Raw genomic sequence first — 19044 nt, 5'->3', positions numbered from 1 at the left:
ATAACAACAACAACAATAATATTAATAGTAGTAATAATATTAATAATAGTAATGATAACAATAGTAATAATGACAATAATAATAATAATAATAATAATAATAACTGAGCCACTGTTGCCACCCCATATAAGTTTTAATGATTGCTATTTAGAAAGCTAAGAATAAAAGCCGACGCACACCACAAATGCACACGACACATTTATTAAACGTTTTCACCACATATTTACAAACCAAATGTTGACACCTAAATTGAAATCGATGAAAATAAAGTCATTGGCAGCACTAATCTGAGTTTCCACAATGGCATGTGACGACTATGAATGCATGTTTTCATCTGGGAGACTACAATGACCATCCAAAATAATGATTCATTGGATTTACCGAATATTTTTAAGGTAAGTGGTGGCAAACAATAGATGTGTGCTGAATTTAAACTATCAGCTTAAATGTGATAATGTTCAACTTCATATGTTTGTTTAAATTCAGCCCATATAAATTGTTTGCAGCCTCTTACCTTAAACAAAATGTTTTAAATCCAATGAATGATTTACTTCAGTGCGTTCAGTTGCAGTTCCTCATCAGACTGTCCAGCCCGGTCTTGCTGATGGTCCCGTAGGCCTGAGAGTAGCTGCCCAGTTTGGCTCTTGGATCTCCGGCTGCAGAAACATTGGCTTGACTCTGGAAAACCTTCTTGCTGAACCGCGGAGGAATCTTGGCATCTCGGGAATTAGAAACAGGCCTGTGGTTCTGCACGGTCAAGATAAGAAGAAAAACATCCTGTGAGACAAACTGTAGCATCCGTCAGTCATTCATTCATTTTCTTTTTGGCTTAGTCCCTTTATTAATCAGGGGTCGCCACAGCGGAATGAACCGCCAACTTATCCAGCATATGTTTAATGCAGCGGATACCCTTCCAGCCGCAACCCAATACAGGGAAACACCCACAAACTCTTGCATTCACACACATACACTACAATTTAATTCACCTGTACTATTATTCACGTTCCCAACAAACTCATTTCATTTAACTAATTTAGTTTGAAATGACATAACACAAATCAGAGAATCATGTTTGACCCATGTCAGTGTAAACTGGAGATGTTTATGCTTAATAAGCAGTATAGCAGTGATTATAAAAACATTTCCCCCAAACAAAAAGAGTCCACTCACCAAGCATGCAGAGGTGACACACAGCCCGGGGGAAACAATGGCTTCATCCTTGCGGATCAGGGGATTATTCAGTGGCTGCGCGAGTGTGAGAGAGAAAGAGTGTGTGCGAGCAACAGGAGCCGATCGACCGCGTGGGTCTGCAGCCTGATGGACAGAACACACAATACAGTTGAAGTCAGAAATATTCAACCCCCTGTATATGTTTTCCCCAATTTCTATTTAACGGAGAGCAGATTTTCTCAGCACATTTCTAATCATAATAGTTAATAACTCATTTCTAATAACTGATTTATTTGATCTTTGCCATGATGACAGTAAATAATATTTATTTCAAGACACTAGTATTCAGCTTAAAGTGACATTTAAAGGCTTAACTAGGTTAATTAGGGTAAAGTTAGGGTAATTAGGCAAGTCATTGTATAACAGTGGCTTGTCCTGACTATCCAAAACAAATATTGCTTAAGGAGGCTAATATTAATGACCCTAAAATGGCTTTTATAAAATTAAAAACTGCTTTTATTCTAGCCAAAATAAAACAAATAAGACTTTCTCCAAAAGAAAAAACATTATAGGAAATACTGTGAAAAAATTCCCATGCTCTGTTAAAGGGTCACGAAACACCAAAACACATGTTTTGAGCTGTTGACAATCGTATATGTGTCCCACACTGCTAAAAACACTATTAGGACACACATATTACAATAAAAAGTGAAAATTGGTTGTTTTTGCGTTATTTTGAGCAAATTTGTAATTCCGGTTTGAAACGAATTTTTGATGCTGCGTCACGGTCATGAGATCTTAGCATGTATTCCAGCATGTAGACTGGACGTCTGTGCCTGGGAGTGCCTTATTACGTCTCTGAGTGTGTTGCATTGATTCATGAGCATGGCTTGGTTCAAACCAAGTGTGCCGCAAGCCTACGTTTGAGTGAAGGTCTCGGCCGTTAGATCGCCCCCTGGGGGCTGGCTGCAGTACAAGTCATAAAGCCCGCCTCCTCCGTGTTAATGAAGGAGACTTGAGCCCAAATAAAAAAATTATTACACTTGCAATAAAATGTCCCGAAAGATAGTTCTGGTGGATTAAGGCACTGGTTATTGTGCTGAAGTAGGTGCAGATCTTCATTTTTGTAAACAGTTTGTTTTTAGCAGTAATTTAATGCTGGGCGTGTCATCGTGATTGACAGCTGTGATTGACAGTTTCTCAAAGCGTCTGAGCTTCGGCAGGAGACTGAAGTAGACTGAAATGTTATTATTCGATTTCTGTGTTATTTTACCATGACAAAATGAGTTCAGCAGTAAACTATAGTTTCTGACATACATGATCTGGTGGAACACTGTTTATTCGCTAAGTTCAGGGCTTTTTTCGGGCTTTATTAGTTTGCTGATACACGCCTAGCCACCCAGATAGCAAAACACAGTTCCGGCTAGATTCTCGCCTGCCGGAGACTTATCTCTTAGAGCTCAGACTGACTAACGTTACCTCTGCTGGACCTACTCCGGATGCCTGGACTCACTACCCGATTCCAGCCCGAGTCAATCGAGCCAGATGCGGCGGCCGAGCGAGCCGGCGCTGCCGCATGCAAGCCGGAATCAGCCCGCGACGCCGCGAGTAAGTTATGCGCTGCGGCCCGGAGCTGGCGCGATTGAATATATAAAACCCTCATATTTGTTAATGTTATTACATCCATTTGTGTTGATATGACAGCAAACGCATGCTGAGAAGTTCGGGGGGCGTAGTTGATTTTACATAAAGCGTTTGGTTGGAAGCTCGACTCCGCTCATTATCGCGGCTCCTCCTCTGGCTCCATCAGACAATCCTTCTGCGCATGTCAAGGCTCCAATTTCAGCAGTCTTTTGCGACTGTTTGTGCCCGTCAAGCAGGCGTTTTGCCCTCAAGGCGTTCAATGGGAAAAAGGGCTGTCGCGTCGTCCATATTTTTTACAGTCATTGGTTCAAACCATCAGCGCGCTCTATTGTGTATGCACTGCAACTTCATTAATATGCATGCTAGCTTTCTTAGACTATACCTGAAACAGTGTTCAGACGGCAGAGAAATGCCACGTCATGTTGCCAAAAGGAATGAGAAAAGAATAAGAAATGTTTGGAGATACGGGTCATCAGTGTTGATTTTATAATATGCTGCAGTGAAGGTGTTGTTTTCATTTTCTCTCTATGAGAGCGCAGCTGGACTCACATATGGATTGTGCACGCGATGCTCGACAACAATACGTTTTTACGGAACATTTTTTTACTCGAGATCTTTTCTCATCTGGAAATGGAGAAATCTGGATTTGCTGCTCGTCTCCTTTAAAAAAGACGCAGCTCCAGTATGAGCTGATTGTCCCGTCTCATCAGATTTGGTAAGTGTGTGCGATCAGCGCCCTTTCTTTGTTCATTCAGATGGCAAAGTTATAGTTGGTATGGTCAGCAGAACTCTTCCAGTGTTTAAAGACAGACCTTAGTCAGAATGATTTCTAAGTTACTTAGTTTACGTTAACATCACTACAATATTATGGACTGAACGATCCGCTGTAAATGCTGCTCTCTGAGTGTAAACACGTGAACACTGTAAGCAAACTATTGCCGACCCTCTTGTTTAACTTTCGCCACATTTCATGACAGGATTGTCTACACACACACGGCTTTCTGACCTACTGAGTGCATCTGAGTTATCGAGAAATGCTGAGGTTTTTTTTTCTCTTATACAAGGTGCAGTATCAAACATTTCACTGTCATTAAACACAGTCTTTCTCCCCTGTGTGTGTTTGTTTTTTCTTTGTGAAAATTAGCATGTGTCCAAATGGGAACTCCCATTTTTATTCAAACCCTTCCCATTTTCCCTCCCCCGACACTCCCACCTAAACAGAGCTAGACACACCCACTTTCCTGACTTTTTCTAAACTAGAGGTGTGAAAACATCCTGCTGAAACGAGGGGTTTCATGGCCCTTTAAACATCAATTGGGAAATATTAAAAAAATAAAATAAAATCACAAGTGGGCAAACAATTCTGACTTCAATTCTGTATATGAGGTCAAAGATGAGAGTTAAAATGTGCATCATATTACCACACAATAAACAAACATCAAACAATACAGCTTTTTTACTAAAACGCAAGTGAGGAGAGACTGCAGCACGCACCACAGGCCCGTTAGCACCCTCTGCAGGCAGAACACCAGCGCTCTCCTGATTCCTCTTCACTAATCTCAGAAGATGAGACGGAGATTTGACTGAACCATCTGCAAAATAATTGAAAACAGCTTTTTATTATAATTTAAGTCTTTTTTCTCTACTAAAAGACAAAATACATGATGACAATTACAATGTAAAATGACTGTTTTCCATATTAACACATTTTAAATTCACTACTTCTGATTGGTTTAAACCCCAGGATGGGCCTAATGTGTGTCTTTTTAATTAATTATTTTTTTTTTGCCTGGTGCGACTTCAGATTTTATTTACCACTGAGAAACCAGTTCTCAGCACCGTAGTGCACTGTAGGTAATTACAGGCCACTGCCATGCTAATTTAAAAGGATAGTTCCCCCCAAAAATGAACATTTACTTTGGTTCCAGACTCTTATGAGTTTCCTTCTTCTGTAGAACACTAAGTGAAGTTTATTCATAAACAAATTTCGAGAGGATCACGTGCTTATGATTGTTCACAGCTGTTCCAACTTTAGCTAATGACTGATTATCCTATCAGACGATCCTTAACTCACTATAAATAACCAGACTTTCTCATCTCAATATCTTCGTCTTGAAGAACCCCCCCCTCCCCCCCCCACCCCCCCCAACCCTACTGTCCCTCCTTTCAAACGGGCATCACGGTGGCCAGCGATTAGCACTGTTGCCTCACAGCAAGAACGCCCCTGGTTTAATTCCTTTCCAAACCAGACGGCATTTCTGTGCGGAGTTTGCTCGTTCTCCCCGTGGTCGCATGAGTTTTCCCCGGGTCCTCCGGTTTCCTCCCACAGTTCAAAAACAAGCACCCTAAACAATTAATCAAAATACATTAGCTAAACTCTGAGTACACCTTTCAGCATCCATATCCGACACTTAGCTACAACAAGCAAGAAGGGGAGTCATCGAGATCTACCTGAGCTCAAACTCCCCTCTCGCCTTGCAACGGGAGGGAGCCCAGGGCTCGAGGATCTTATAAGCTCAGGGCTCTCTCCCGGGACAGCACGCCAAACTAGCTTTACTATCAATCATCAGCTAAGTGTGAACTCTTGAAAGATATTTTTAAGAAAACCTGTAACCATTGACGTCCATAACAGGAAAAACAAACACAATGGAAGTCAATGGTTACAGGTTTCCAACATTTCTTAAAACATCTTATCTCGTGTTCGATAGAAGAAAGAAACTCAAAAACAAGTAAAGGGTGAGCAAAGTATAACGCAATATTCATTTTTGGTAAACTAACCCTTATCTGTATGCAATTTCCTTTAAGTGAGGTTTATTCATAACCTAATTTCGAGAGGATCACGTGCTTATGATTTATCACGGCCGGTCTCGTATTAGCTAATCATTATCTTCCAATCATATAAGCCCTAAGCTACTATAAATAACCACAGTTTTCAGTCCATTTTATCTTTGTTTGGAAGAAACCCCCCTTCCTCCCCTATTCTTCTCCTTTACCACTGATCAAGTGGCACGGCGGCCCAGAGGTTAGCACTGTGAGCCCCACAGCAAGAACACTGCCGGTCCTGGTCCCGCCAGACGTTTCTGTGAGGAGTTTGTATATTCTCCCCGTGTCCGTGTAACGGAGGCCAGCTAGTAAAAAGGTGCTCTAGCGACAGACGCTAGAGGCCATGTCTTTAGCCTCCTTGGTAGAGCAACCAACTCCCATGCGGAAGGTTGCCAGTTCGATCCCAGCTCAGAGCGGGTCGGGTGGTGTAGGACTGGCGAGGTTACATCCGCGTGGGTTTTCCCCGGGTTCTCCGGTTTCCTCCCACCATCCAAAGATATAAAACATGCATAACAATCAAGCACTTGTCTAACCCCTTTTTTCACATGTTCCCTCAGCTACCGGAGCCGGGGAGTTCTGAGATCCACCGAGCTCAGGCTCCCCTCTCTCTCTGCCAACGGGAGGAAGCCCCTGGCTCGAGGATCCCTTCAGCTCAGGGCTCTCTCCCGGGACATCATGCCACACAAGCTTTTGATAGATCATCAGCTAAGAGTGAACTCTTGAAATATCTTTACAAAGATGAGAAAAAGCCATGGGAAGATATGCCAGATGTTGACCCTTAGTGGAAAAGTAAATTGTGATGTGAACTCCGTATGCAAAAAGAAGCACATGAGTGAGTGTGTAAGGGGTACGATTATTGCGCAGAACTCACTGGGCATGTGTGTGATGGGGTTATAGGAGGTTTCCGGAGACGAGTGTGTTTGCTCAGGTCTGCTGACAGCTTTGGCTCCATTAATGCTCTTCTTGTCCCTGGGAGATTTTCTGTCAGGATCCCTCTGAGAAACAGCACCTGCTTCACTGCTTCTGGTTAATCCACCGTCCACATGCACCTCCGCAGGCTTCTCCTCCAGCTTCTGCCTGATATGAGGCTGCTTCTGCATTTGTCGACTGGCCCTTTTCTCCACGATCATCTGGAGGAAAGTAATTTTTTTAAGCATTTAAGATCACAGTATTACTGTAAATACAGTCTTGGGGTTGGTAGGATTGTTTTTTGTTTTTGAAGTTGGGTTTAACTAGTTAAACTCTGCTGCTATTTGGGGATTTCCGCCTGGATTTTGCCTACCCAAATTTAAAAGTTTCCCAAATACACATTAAGAGGTGTAAATGCAAAAAATTGGTATCATTTTAAAGAAAACCCTTTCAATTTTCATAAAGCACTGTTGAAAGTGGTCAAAATATCTGTATATGTTGTCTGTGTTATAATAAACACTTTAAAAAAAGAGGCGCTTTTTGTATTTTCGTTTTATAAACTCAAATTTGAAAGTGTATCTTTTAGGTTGTGTGTGCTCTAGCGTGCTGTAATTAATGTTGGTGGTTTCTGCACATGTCTGTAATCATAGGAAAAAAGAAAAATGTCTCCACCATAATCTATGCAAAAGTTATTGTATTCCAACTGATGAGAGGTGCTGTACAAGCCACAGAGACCGATCATTGTTTTCATATTTCACTATTGTTTTGTTTGATCAAACATAATTCACTGTGTTTGGAGCACGTCAGACATATAAAAGAATTACTTATGCACATCACCTCAAAAACAGAGGAGAAATGGCCCTGAAGCGCACAGCATAAGGTAAGAGATGACAGCTGTCTGTGCTATCTGGGGCTGCTTATTGATCATGAATGTTTTGTTTTCACTTCTGCACCATGGAAACACGGCGATTCATTCGGCAACTGATTGATATGTGAATATAATTCAGTAAAAAGAATGCTAGAACCGTATGAGCACCGGCAAGAGCTTTCATTTGAGCTATAACTTGTACATGTGTCATATGAAAAATATGAAAATGAACCAAAGTTCAATACCCAGCTCGGGTCTCCAAAATACTGTGTATTTAAGTGTAAATAACTTTTATACAGTAGAATAAAAACCAAAGTGATGCATATGTGCATAAAATATAGATTCTACACGTTCAAACGACACCACTTACGGAGGTCTGGTGCACTGCTAGCCCTTTATATCTGAAAGCGAAAGTCGATGACGTCACAGAGAGTTTAAGTGGTTAAGGCTTTGTTTATTAGGTGAAAATTCAGTAAAACATTTTTATTGTAAAGAATAACATTATAATTTAAAATAAAACCTTATATTCATAGCAGCATCAATGTAAAAATAAATCTATTATTGAGGAAATAAACTGAATTAATCGGTGTAAAGGTTGCAAACATAATAATTCTGACTTCAACTGTACCTGAGAAAATGTTTAGTTATATAAATTGCATATTAATGTAAATATATATGCACAAATATATACAGTTTTGCATGGTTTTGTTTTTTGTATGCGTTTGTGTATTACGTATACACATAAAGAAATATACTACAAACATATCTTATCTCAAAACAAAGGTTTATTTTGGATGAGATGCGTCTTTGCCCTATATACCACAAATATAGCATTTTTTCATGTGGGTTCACAGATGTTTTCCATATATTTATGGTTAGATATTGATCCCATCAATTCAATTTAAAAGGATAAAACAACTACAACATAAAACCTTTATAACAAAATACGAAAAACTGCTTATTCACAGTGTAACCCTACAAAATTTAAAAGTTAATTATATGAAGTACATATTTTAGTATACTAAAATAGCAGTAGATATACTAACATCGGTCACACTTTACAATAAGGTTCATTAGTTAATGTTAATTATTGCATTTACTAACATGAACAAACAATGAACAATACATTTACTACTGTATTTGTTCATGTTAGTTAATGAAAATACAGTAGTTCATTGTTAGTTCATGTTAACTCACGGTGCATTAACTAATGTTAACAAGCATGAGTTTGGATGTTAATAATGCATTAGTATTATGATTAATAAATGCTGTACATGTGTTGTTCATGATTAGTTCATGTTAGTAAATGCATTAACTAATACACCTTATTGTAAAGTGTTACCCTAACATCTATATACCAGTAGTATACTTGTAAGTGTATCAATGGATTTGCTCTTCAGTGTTAGGACTTTCAGCAGTGAAATTTAAACCACACTGAACTGAACTGAACTGAACTGAACTTCTACTCTGAAAACTAGACTGACACTGTTTCAATCTAGTAGAACTTCTATGTTAAGCTGCTTTGACACAATCTACATTGTAAAAGCGTTATACAAATAAAGATGAATTGAATTGCATTGAATATACTTTCCTTGATAAACCATAGCTTATGCATATTATTAACAACTTAAAGAATCATTTCCAAACTTTACTTTAGTAAATATTTTCAGATGATTTAAGGTTAAGGTAAACAAAGCTAAAAATACACTGCATTGCCAATAGGAGGAAGTGAAATGACATCATTGCGAAAAGAGACTATTTAATATGCTTGATTATTAATAATACAACATTTTGCATGGTAGAGCGTGCTTCAGTGAGTGATTATTTTTGATTAAGTTCAGAAGGAAGGATTTGTGTCACTGTGACACAGCATTTGTTAACATAACACAGAATCACATGACTGTGTACACACAACATCATGGCTGCTACCAAAGTAGCAAACCTAAAGTTTCTTCTTACCTCATAGAGTTTGTTTCTGTATTGTGTAACGGAGAGCTGGACGTCATCATCCACGGGCAAAATGACGTCATAGAGCAAACTGGGCTCGCTGGATGGGTTGTGAAATCTTGCAAGAATTAAGAGAAAATAATATGTTTTTTACCTTTACCTCAAATAAGGTTATATATTATATATTAATAAATGAATGATATATTTTAAGAATCTGAATAATCAACAGCTTTTCATTACTACATACTATATTTTAATATACTAAAAACAATGTGCATGTATAAGTCCAGGGCTATGAATTAAGAAAGCTAATAGGTTCAGATGGGATTTCATGATGACTTTTTATGTAAATATATGGTCCACCTTTGTACACCTACTTTATTAGGTAATCCTTACTAGTACCGGGTTGGACCCATTTTGCCTTCATCCTTCATGGCAGAGATTCAACAAGCTACTGGAAATACTCCTCAGAGATTTCGCTCCATATTGACATGATAGCATCACATAGTTGCAGCAGATTTTTCAGCTGCACATCCATGATGCCAATCTCCCTTTCCACCTCATCCCAAAGTTGCTCTATTGGATTGAGCTCTGGTGACTGTGGAGGCCATTTGAGTACAGTGAACTCATTGTCATGTTCAAGAAACCAGTCTGAGATGATTCACGCTTTATGACATGGTGCGTTATCCTGCTGCCATCAGAAGATGGAGACACTGTGCTCATAAAGGGATGGATAACCCTAGAGATGGTTGTGCGTGAAAATGGCAGTAGATCAGCAGTTTCTGAAATACACAGAGCAGCCCGTCTGGCACCAACAATCATGCCATGTTCAAAGTCACCTAAATCCCCTTTCTTCCCCATTCTGATGCTCAGTTTGAACTGCAGCAGATCGTCTTGACCATGTCTACATGCCTAAATGCATTCAGTTGCTGCCATGTGATTGGCTGATTAGAAATTTGAGTTAAAGAGCAGTCGGACAGGTGTACCTAATAAAGTGGCCGGTGAGCATATATATATATATATATATATATATATATATATATATATATATATATATATATATATATATATATATATTATTTTATTTATTTATTTTTTTTCAATAACAAGAATTAAAACACACCACTGCTCAGAGTGCATGTGTGTGTATGTGTACACTTGGATGGGTTAACTGCAGAACACACCACGTCACAACCTTCAAACAAGAAACAAGTGACTGCATTCATAAATGAATAGTTGAATAAATGACTCGACTGAATAATTACTAAACAAATTCCATCAGGAATGAAGCAGACAATATATTTTGTCTAAATTGACTCACTAAACATGAACTTTGCAGTGGTGTTTATGTGGATATTCAGGGAAGTTGCACTCTTGCTTGTGTGATCTTACAGAACTATTTCATATCCTATAAAATCACATACAGGGAAATATTTCTTTCATAACTTGAATTACAGGCTATTTTTATAGGCTTTAATCACAGTCAATGATTTTGTTTTTTTTCCACTAGAATGTCAGCTAGTACTTCATCAAAACTATTATAACATAATACAAATATTACAATGGCAAACTCAAATCATTAAATAAATGCTGCAGAAGGTTGACTCACTTGGACACATACGGATGCTGCAGAGCTTCTTCTGCGCTGAGTCTCTTGTCTGGATTGAAAAGCAGCAGGCGTTGCAGTAAATCAAGGGCATCAGGTGGCACTGAGGCCGGCAGAATCTCATCTAATGGCACCTGCGGTCTAAACACATATATCATGACAGCAGAGTCAGCTGAGCAAAATATGAAGACAAGCTATTAAATATTAACATGACATACCTAAGCAGCATTCTCTGAATCACAGACGCCCCGTACTCTGATCTGATGGCCAACACATCTATGACAAACAAAAACAGTGGTGTCAGTATAATGTTATTTGATTTGCTTATAAAACAAAGAGGGCGGTGGCTCAGTGGTTAGCACTGTCACCTCACACCAAGAAGGTCACTGGTTCAAGTCCCGGTTGAATCAATTGGCATTTCTCTGTGTGGAGTTTGCATGTTCTCTCCGTGTTGGAGTGGGTTTCCTCCGGGTGCTCCGGGTTCCCCCACAGTCCAAACACATGCGCTATTGGGGAATTGATGAACTAAATTGATCGTCGTGTATGAGTGTGTGTGTAAATGCGAGTGTGTATGGATGTTTCCCAGTACCGGGTTGCAGCTGGAAGCGCATCGGCTGTGATGACCCCTGATTAATAAAGCGACTAACCGAAGGAAAATTAATGAATGAATTAACTAAACAGGCATTGTGGCCAGTTATCTTAATTGTTGTCTGAAAAACATTATTTATATATTTTTTTTTTATATAAAGTTTTTACATGAGAAAGAAACAAACCCTCTGTCGAAGGATGTGGAATGACGTTCATGATTTTTTCTATTTGATTAATGGTAGACGTCCCAGGGAAAAGCGGTTTGCCCAGCAGCATCTCTGCCAGGATGCATCCTATACTCCACATGTCCACACCTTTTGTGTACCTGTACAAACATAGGACTCATTATTAATAATATATATGAAGATCACAACCCGGGCTCATTGTGGAAACGTAGCCCTGCGGATGATTCTGCGGACCGCGATTTACGTCCCGGGAGGTACGTATTCGAGCGGTTTTTGTTTTCGCGGATCCGCGAGAGGCCGCTGTGCGCGCTTTTTCGCGTCTCGGCCGCGCAGTTCTCGCGCGAAAAGCTGCCGGATCGGCCGTCTCGGCCGCCCTCCTCTTCCTCCTCCTCCTTCCCTAAACCCGAGCGACGGTTCGCAAAAGCCGTCCAGAAAAAAAACAAAAAGCAAAAGCCCTCGTCTTCAATTTCGACCGCGTTTTCGGATCCCGCCGCGTTCTCGCCCTTATTTTTCGGATTCCGTTTTTCGTCTTACCTGATTTCCGGAACCGCTGTTCCCCGGCCGGCTCCTCTTCCTCCTCCTCCGGGGCGGACAAACTGGTTGCATTGTGAAAGCCCTCCACTTGGAGGCGAGCCGTCGGCCGGCGAGCGCGTCGGCCACACCGCCCTGCAGCGCTTGCTTGAAAAAAACTAAACGCGTCCGTACGTACCTCCGGCCACGTAAATCGCGGTCTCCAGAAACGTCCGCGGGGCTACGTTTCCAGAATGAGCTTGGGTTGGAAGATCAATGCATTTTGATGTGGGGTCATATTATGTCGCTTTTATAATTGAAGTCTCAAGTTTCAGCTCGACATATCCTACAGATCATTTATTAATTATGCAATGATTACGTCAAAGTAAAATCACACTGTTTTGATGTGTGCGTCTCTTTAAATGCAAATGAGCTTCTGTTTCTCCGCCTCCTGTTCCAGAAGTGGGTGGGCCCTTTATATACTTGGATAAAAACATATCTGCATGCATTTTAACGCCTTGAAAAAAACTGAAAATATTTGATTTTCTAAAAACACAGATATAAAAGCACACACACAGAGAAACCAGCTGTCAGATATCAACTCAGATACACACAAAGTATCTGTGTGTATATTTCACTCAACATCAGCAAAACCAAGGAGCTGGTGGAAGATTTCAAGGAGAGAGAAGAGAGAACACACCACCATCACCATCAACGGGAGACCAATGGAGAGAGTCAGCAAATTCAAGTTTCTTGGACTCTTGGACTCTTCTTCCTCAGGCGTCTCAGGAGGTTTGGAATGAGCCCCCACATCCTCCGCTCGTTCTACACCTGCACTGTGGAGAGCATCCTGTCTGGCTGTATCACCACCTAGTATGGAAACAGCACCAGCAGCAATCGCAAAGGCCTACATAGGATTGTCCGAACTGCTGGACGCGTAGTAGGAGGTGAGCTTCCCTTCCTCTAGGACATCTACACCAGGCGGTGCATGAGGAAAGTCAAGAGAATCATCAGCGACTCCAGCCACCCAAGCCATACACTTTTCTCTCTGCTACTCTCAGGCAGACGGTTCCGCAGCAACCAATCCCGCACCAGCCGACTGAAGGAAAGCTTCTTCCCTCAGACTATCAGGCTCTGATGAACACTTAACACACCACACACAGACTCTTCCATACCCCTCACTCCACACCATCAATATGTAACATGCACTGCGCTTAAACCAAGCCATACTTAAAACAATACTGCCTACAACTATGTGTACACCTATTCATTGTACATAATCGCTGTCAATTTTACATTGTCCTGTTTTTTTTTTGGAGTATGCTGTTGCATTTTGCATTGTCTGTATTTTGCACTGTCGTTGTATTTGCACTGTCTGGAGCCAGCACCTAAGCTTTTCACTCATCGTATCACACGTGCTGCTGATGATGTGACAATAAAAGTGATTTGATTTGATTTGAGTGATTAGATTTAAGGTTGTGTCAAAAAGCAAACAACAACACACATAGTGATGTAATATTTGTTACAGCATTGAAAATCCAAAAGTTGCATGTGTATCAGTATAATAGAGTCATGCAATAATGAAGACAACACTTTCCTCTAGCAGTTATTGGCTGGCAGTTATTTAAATTGTGCATAGTGTGACATGTCGTGTTTGTTGTTTTGCGAAACTCAAGTCAACAATGGAGGTATTGGAGTTCATTCAGAAACAAAACAAACTCCTGCTTTGTACATTGTAAGATGTTTTTCACACCCAAACAGCAACATGACACACTAAATAAAGCTAAAAGTGCATAAAGCTAAAAAAAAATGCTTTAAAAGGAGTATATTTTGGAATTCACACACCTTGAGGATCCCAGAAGTATTTCAGGAGCTCGATACCATCGTGTTGCAACATACTCTGTTAATGCAGGATTCCCAGCATCCTCTTGGATTTGGTACAGAGATCTCGCCAAACCGAAATCACACAGCTTCACGAAGCAATCTGAGTCTAATAAGATGTTGGACGGCTAAAAGAAAGAAAAATACATAATTAATTCAAACAAATAATTCAAGGGTTGATCTAAACACTTCTAATAAGAATGAAGAAGTGTTAAACGTTGAGTACAACAACATACCTTTTGGTCTCTGTGAATGACATTGCCTGAATGCAGATATTTTGTTGCTTTAAGAAGTTGGTACATTACATAACGCTTATGAATGTCTTTTAATAGATTTCCTTTCTTTATCACTGCATGTAGGTCTGTGTCTGAAAAGAAAAGAGTCGATAAAATGATGAAAAAGTCAACAAAATTACATGACAACAAAATTATAACTAAATAATGACGATTTATGAATGTTGCATATATGCAAATAATTAATTAATATACAATATAAGCAAAAAATACTGAAGCATAGATCACTCAAATGGTCTCTTACCCATGAATTCAAATATAAGGTAAATATCTTTGTCGTTTTGGGCTCTGATGACGTTTAGTAATTTTATTATATTAGGATGATCTCCAAACTCCTGTAAAAGGAAAAGTAGTTTGAGCATAAACTTTTTTTCTAACACTTTTATTGTAGAGCAAAGAAAATGTTCACAGTATTTCCTATTATATTTTTCTTCTGGAAAAAGTCATATATATATCTTTTTTTTTTTTGTTTGGCTGAAGAAACAAAACATTATTTTTTTTAAAACTCATAAGGTCACTATCCCCTCTTGTTTTCTCAATTGGCTACAGGGTAAACCACTGTTGTTCAATGGCTTGCCAAAATACCCTATTTAACCTAACTAAAACAATTTACAAGAATTTATTTAGACAATTTATTAATTATTATTTATTAGACAAGTCATTTTCAAAATGTTGGGAAAAAAACATAATTAAAATAAAGATAATTTTTTACAGGAGGGCTGATAATTATGATTTCAGCTAAATATGTTGGTGAATATTCTTACCTGGAGGAACATAATTTCTCTGAATGTTCTCTGTGGGAGTTAAAGAAATGAACATGCTGTAAATGTACTTTTAACACTTTTAAGTTTACATTGCAACTTACAGAACGTTTACTCATTCATACAAACAACCAGGGGTGCGTTTCCCAAAACCTTCATTCGCTAACTAAGGTCGCAAGTTCCGTCGTTACAAACATAGTTTGTTGATTTGCCATTTCCCAAATCCGTCGCTTTAACGAACATTCACAAACTGCGTCACAAACTTGAGCAATCGCAACTACAGCTCTGGAGCTGTAGTTAAAAACATAGTTCGTGGCTGTGTTCTATTCCCACTTTTCCCCCCTATGCCCTATTCATTTAGAACATTCTAACATTTACAGTTGGTATCATTAAAAATAAAAAAGCATTAAGGTCATCTCTCTTAGGTGTAGTTTGCTTTCAAACTATTTTTACAGTTCAGTTTTAGCGATCTTCATGTTTACATTTGTGCTCCCTTTGCAGTGCACTTTGAAAACATTGATGTCATTTTGAACACAGCTTCATGACGAAAGCTGTAGGTGACCTATAATTTAAAAGCAGAATTTATGCTACGTCTCCAAAGCTTATCTGTACTGTAAATGACATGGCCTTGCTGATTAGAGCTTTCTGCAGTGGTTTACATGTGTTAAATTGTAAAAGAAGACTTTAAAAATATATATAAATAAATAAATAAACAATATCCTACTTAAAATAATAATAAAATAATAAAAGAAGACTTTAGAAAAAATAAATAAATAAATAAACAATATCCTACTTAAAAAAATAATAAAATAATAAAAGAAGACTTTTAAAAATAAATAAATAAATAAGTAAACAATATCCTACTTTAAAAAAATAATAATAAAAATCATCATCATCATCATTAATATTATTAAAGTAAGATTTTTTATCATTACATTTTATTTTATAATAAATAGCCTCATTATTTCTCTATTTATATATATTGTTACATATATTGTTAGATATATTATTATATATTTATTTATATATATGATTTAAATAATATTAGAAAACGTTATCTTTTGTAATTGATTTTATGTTTGAGAATAGAATATGTAATGTTCCAACTTCTCAATAATATTAGTAAAGCAAACACAGGCCCTATATGTGCCATTTACATATATTTCCATTAATATGGGAAGCGAGTGCATGTTTTTACCAAATCTAATATTGGATTTCATTTTAAATTCGTGTGAGTGTAAAACAATATAATTTGCACAAAGAAATGATTGGGTTTTCTCTAAAAGAAGTGGTTCCTCCACCCCATTTAGAGTATCATTATAGGCGCTTTACGTTATAACTAACGTGGTTCAAGTGATGGACCTGCAACAAAGAAACTAAGGGTTTTGGGAAACACTCAGAGCTACATAGTTCTTTTCATAGTTCATAGTTCACCCGAAGGAAATCCATGCGAATGCAGGGAGAACATGCAAACTCCACACAGAAACGCCAACTAAGCCGAGGTTTGAACTAGCGAACAAGCGACCTTCTTGCTGTGAGGCGACAGCACTAGCTACGTCGCCACTGCGTCGCCCCATTTTAATTATTGATATTATTATTTAAGATACAGATCTGAGAAAAGTATTTCTCAATATTAAAGGACTGACCCCTATACATCTGGTTTTCACATCCTTCAGGGGTAATCAAATGTTAATTAGGGGGATCAGTCCTCCCTAACCCCCCTGTAACTCGCACCCTGCAATCAACAGTACTCTTTTACAGTATATCCTGTCAAAGTCTCCAACCTGAGCGTCTGTTCTGTTCCTAAAGGCATCAAAGATTTTCTTCACAGCGACAGTCTCTCCACTTTTTCTGTCCACGGCCTTCCAGACAATTCCATACGCCTGCGAGAAATGAAAAACAGTACACAGTAATGACATTTTTGATTTTAAAAACAGACCATGCGTAACTAAATGGCCCATTATCTAGGCTGGGTTGCCAAGAAACCCTCATTTAAGTCATCTGTGCTGACTGCAGTTTATTTATTTAGTGTATAGACAGGGTTTTATGAGATCTACGAGGTTTACAGACTGCTATTACTAGATCTAACAGTGGCTTTCATTTGTACACATATCTTTTCATATTTTATAGATTTCATTTTTACCCAGAGTCTCTTATTTGAGCTATATTTACAAAGGGAAATGTGTTAAAAAGGAACTATTTAAAGTGCATAAATAAAGGGTTGCTTCAAGCGTATAACCAGTGCAAAACAATGAAGAGAAACAACTAAACATGACTGCTGTGTGTGTCTTAGAGGGGATTTCATACAAATTATTCCCAAGATTTTATATAGATTAGACGAGATTAGACTGACGGTTTATTCTTGACCGCTGTACACACTCATAATGCTTTCAGGCCAGCTTTGACCCAGAGAAGACGCAATAACATTTCAACTTTAAAAACAAATGTTCGAAATAATTATTTATAAACAGATATAACACACATTACATGTTTCATTTTAGATCTGGGTCTGTCTGGAACTAATATTTTACTATAGTAATACTACTAATAGAAATAAACGTAACAGTACTAATGTTCTATAAAGTTAAGTGAGTGTCGAATATATTTAGCCTTTGCACCATCAAACATGTTTATATGTAAACTTCCATCACTTTTTAATCTGTAAGTGATAGTGTAAGCAAATAAAATGTCATTATTTTGATGTTTATTATATTTGATGTTGTTTTGTTAGAAATGAATGTGTAGGTTTCATTAGACTGTTCCCGAGCAATCATGAGTCATGAATAATTCAGATAGGGTTTGTAGCAGGTAATTCTCATGTTCTTACAGACTAATAGTAGAGTAAATTATGGCAAAACATGGTAAATGGCAAACGTTTAACTAAATAGCGAAAAGTTTCTAATTACATAAACTTACAACGAGTTTAGCAGGAAAATATTAAGCTAAACGTGTTTTCAAATTATTATGAGGGTTTAAATACATTTATACTGTTTATACATCGGATTAAAACACATTATTTACATAATAAAAAACAGCATGTGCGTTAGAAGATAACTTACCCCTTTCCCCAGCCTTCTCTTGATTTCATACTTCGAGCTAATGTGTTCTTCCACTTCTGTGATGTTCATTCCCGCTTTTTTACCTGTTTTAACACTTAATATTAACCTGAATGAGATTAACCATGGCAGGAATAAAGTGAAAAAGCTTTTAATGCATAAAAAATCTAACAACGAGACATCACGATGCCGATTAACCACCTATGAGTGAACTTATGAGCAATTCTCTGAGGTAAATACCAATTTATCGCGCGCTAATCTTAATCACTATTTGCCGTCTAAACATTTAAAACGGAGTTACATAAATTTTAAAGCCGACTTGATGTAAATAACATCCAGTTTTTGTGTCGTTTGGAGTTCACTGTTGTCATTTGCTGCCCGTGGCCTGCTCAAAGTTACGCATCGCTTGGTTTTGTCATTGTTCGTCGTCATGGAGACGTACATACACAGATGAGGCAAACTCTTAAAGGAGCCGCAGCTTCCAAAACGTGAGAGCACATTAGCATATTTTGGAAATATTGGTTTACGTAAAATACTGTATCAAATTATAACATTTTAAGCCTTGTGTATTGTTCAACTTATCTACACTTACATTATAACATCATTCATTGATTGCTAAGCCATGAGAGCACTCACCGGCCACTTTATTAGGTACACATTACTACCGGGTTGGACCCTATTTTGCCTTCAGAACTGCCTTAATCCTTAGTGGCGTAGATTCAAGATGCTACTGGAAATATTCCTCAGAGATTTTGCTACATATTTACATGATAGCATCACGCAGTTGCTGCAGATTTGTCGGC

General features: G+C 38.3%; 1 protein-coding gene across 5 annotated transcripts; it reads right to left on the bottom strand.

Annotated features, from left to right (window-relative positions):
- Positions 1-185: 185 nt before the first annotated feature.
- On the bottom strand, positions 186-18658 carry mapk15 (mitogen-activated protein kinase 15). Of its 5 annotated transcripts, none has more exons than XM_073930816.1 (14): positions 18245-18658; positions 16945-17068; positions 15189-15218; positions 14669-14759; positions 14368-14498; positions 14096-14259; positions 11741-11880; positions 11186-11243; positions 10971-11108; positions 9374-9479; positions 6509-6767; positions 4309-4406; positions 1171-1314; positions 186-747 (listed from the first exon to the last, which is right to left on the bottom strand). In XM_073930816.1, the coding sequence occupies exons 2-14, from the start codon at positions 16996-16998 to the stop codon at positions 562-564; spliced, it is 1599 nt and encodes a 532-aa protein (XP_073786917.1). In that variant the 5' UTR covers positions 16999-17068; positions 18245-18658; the 3' UTR covers positions 186-561.
- Between the last annotated feature and the right edge of the window lie 386 nt (positions 18659-19044).

The sequence above is a fragment of the Danio rerio genome, chromosome 19 (genome assembly GCF_049306965.1).
Source record: "Danio rerio strain Tuebingen ecotype United States chromosome 19, GRCz12tu, whole genome shotgun sequence".
Taxonomy (NCBI): domain Eukaryota; kingdom Metazoa; phylum Chordata; class Actinopteri; order Cypriniformes; family Danionidae; genus Danio; species Danio rerio.
Note: the sequence above shows the minus strand (reverse complement) of the source record. Positions and strands in the feature narration are given on the sequence as shown.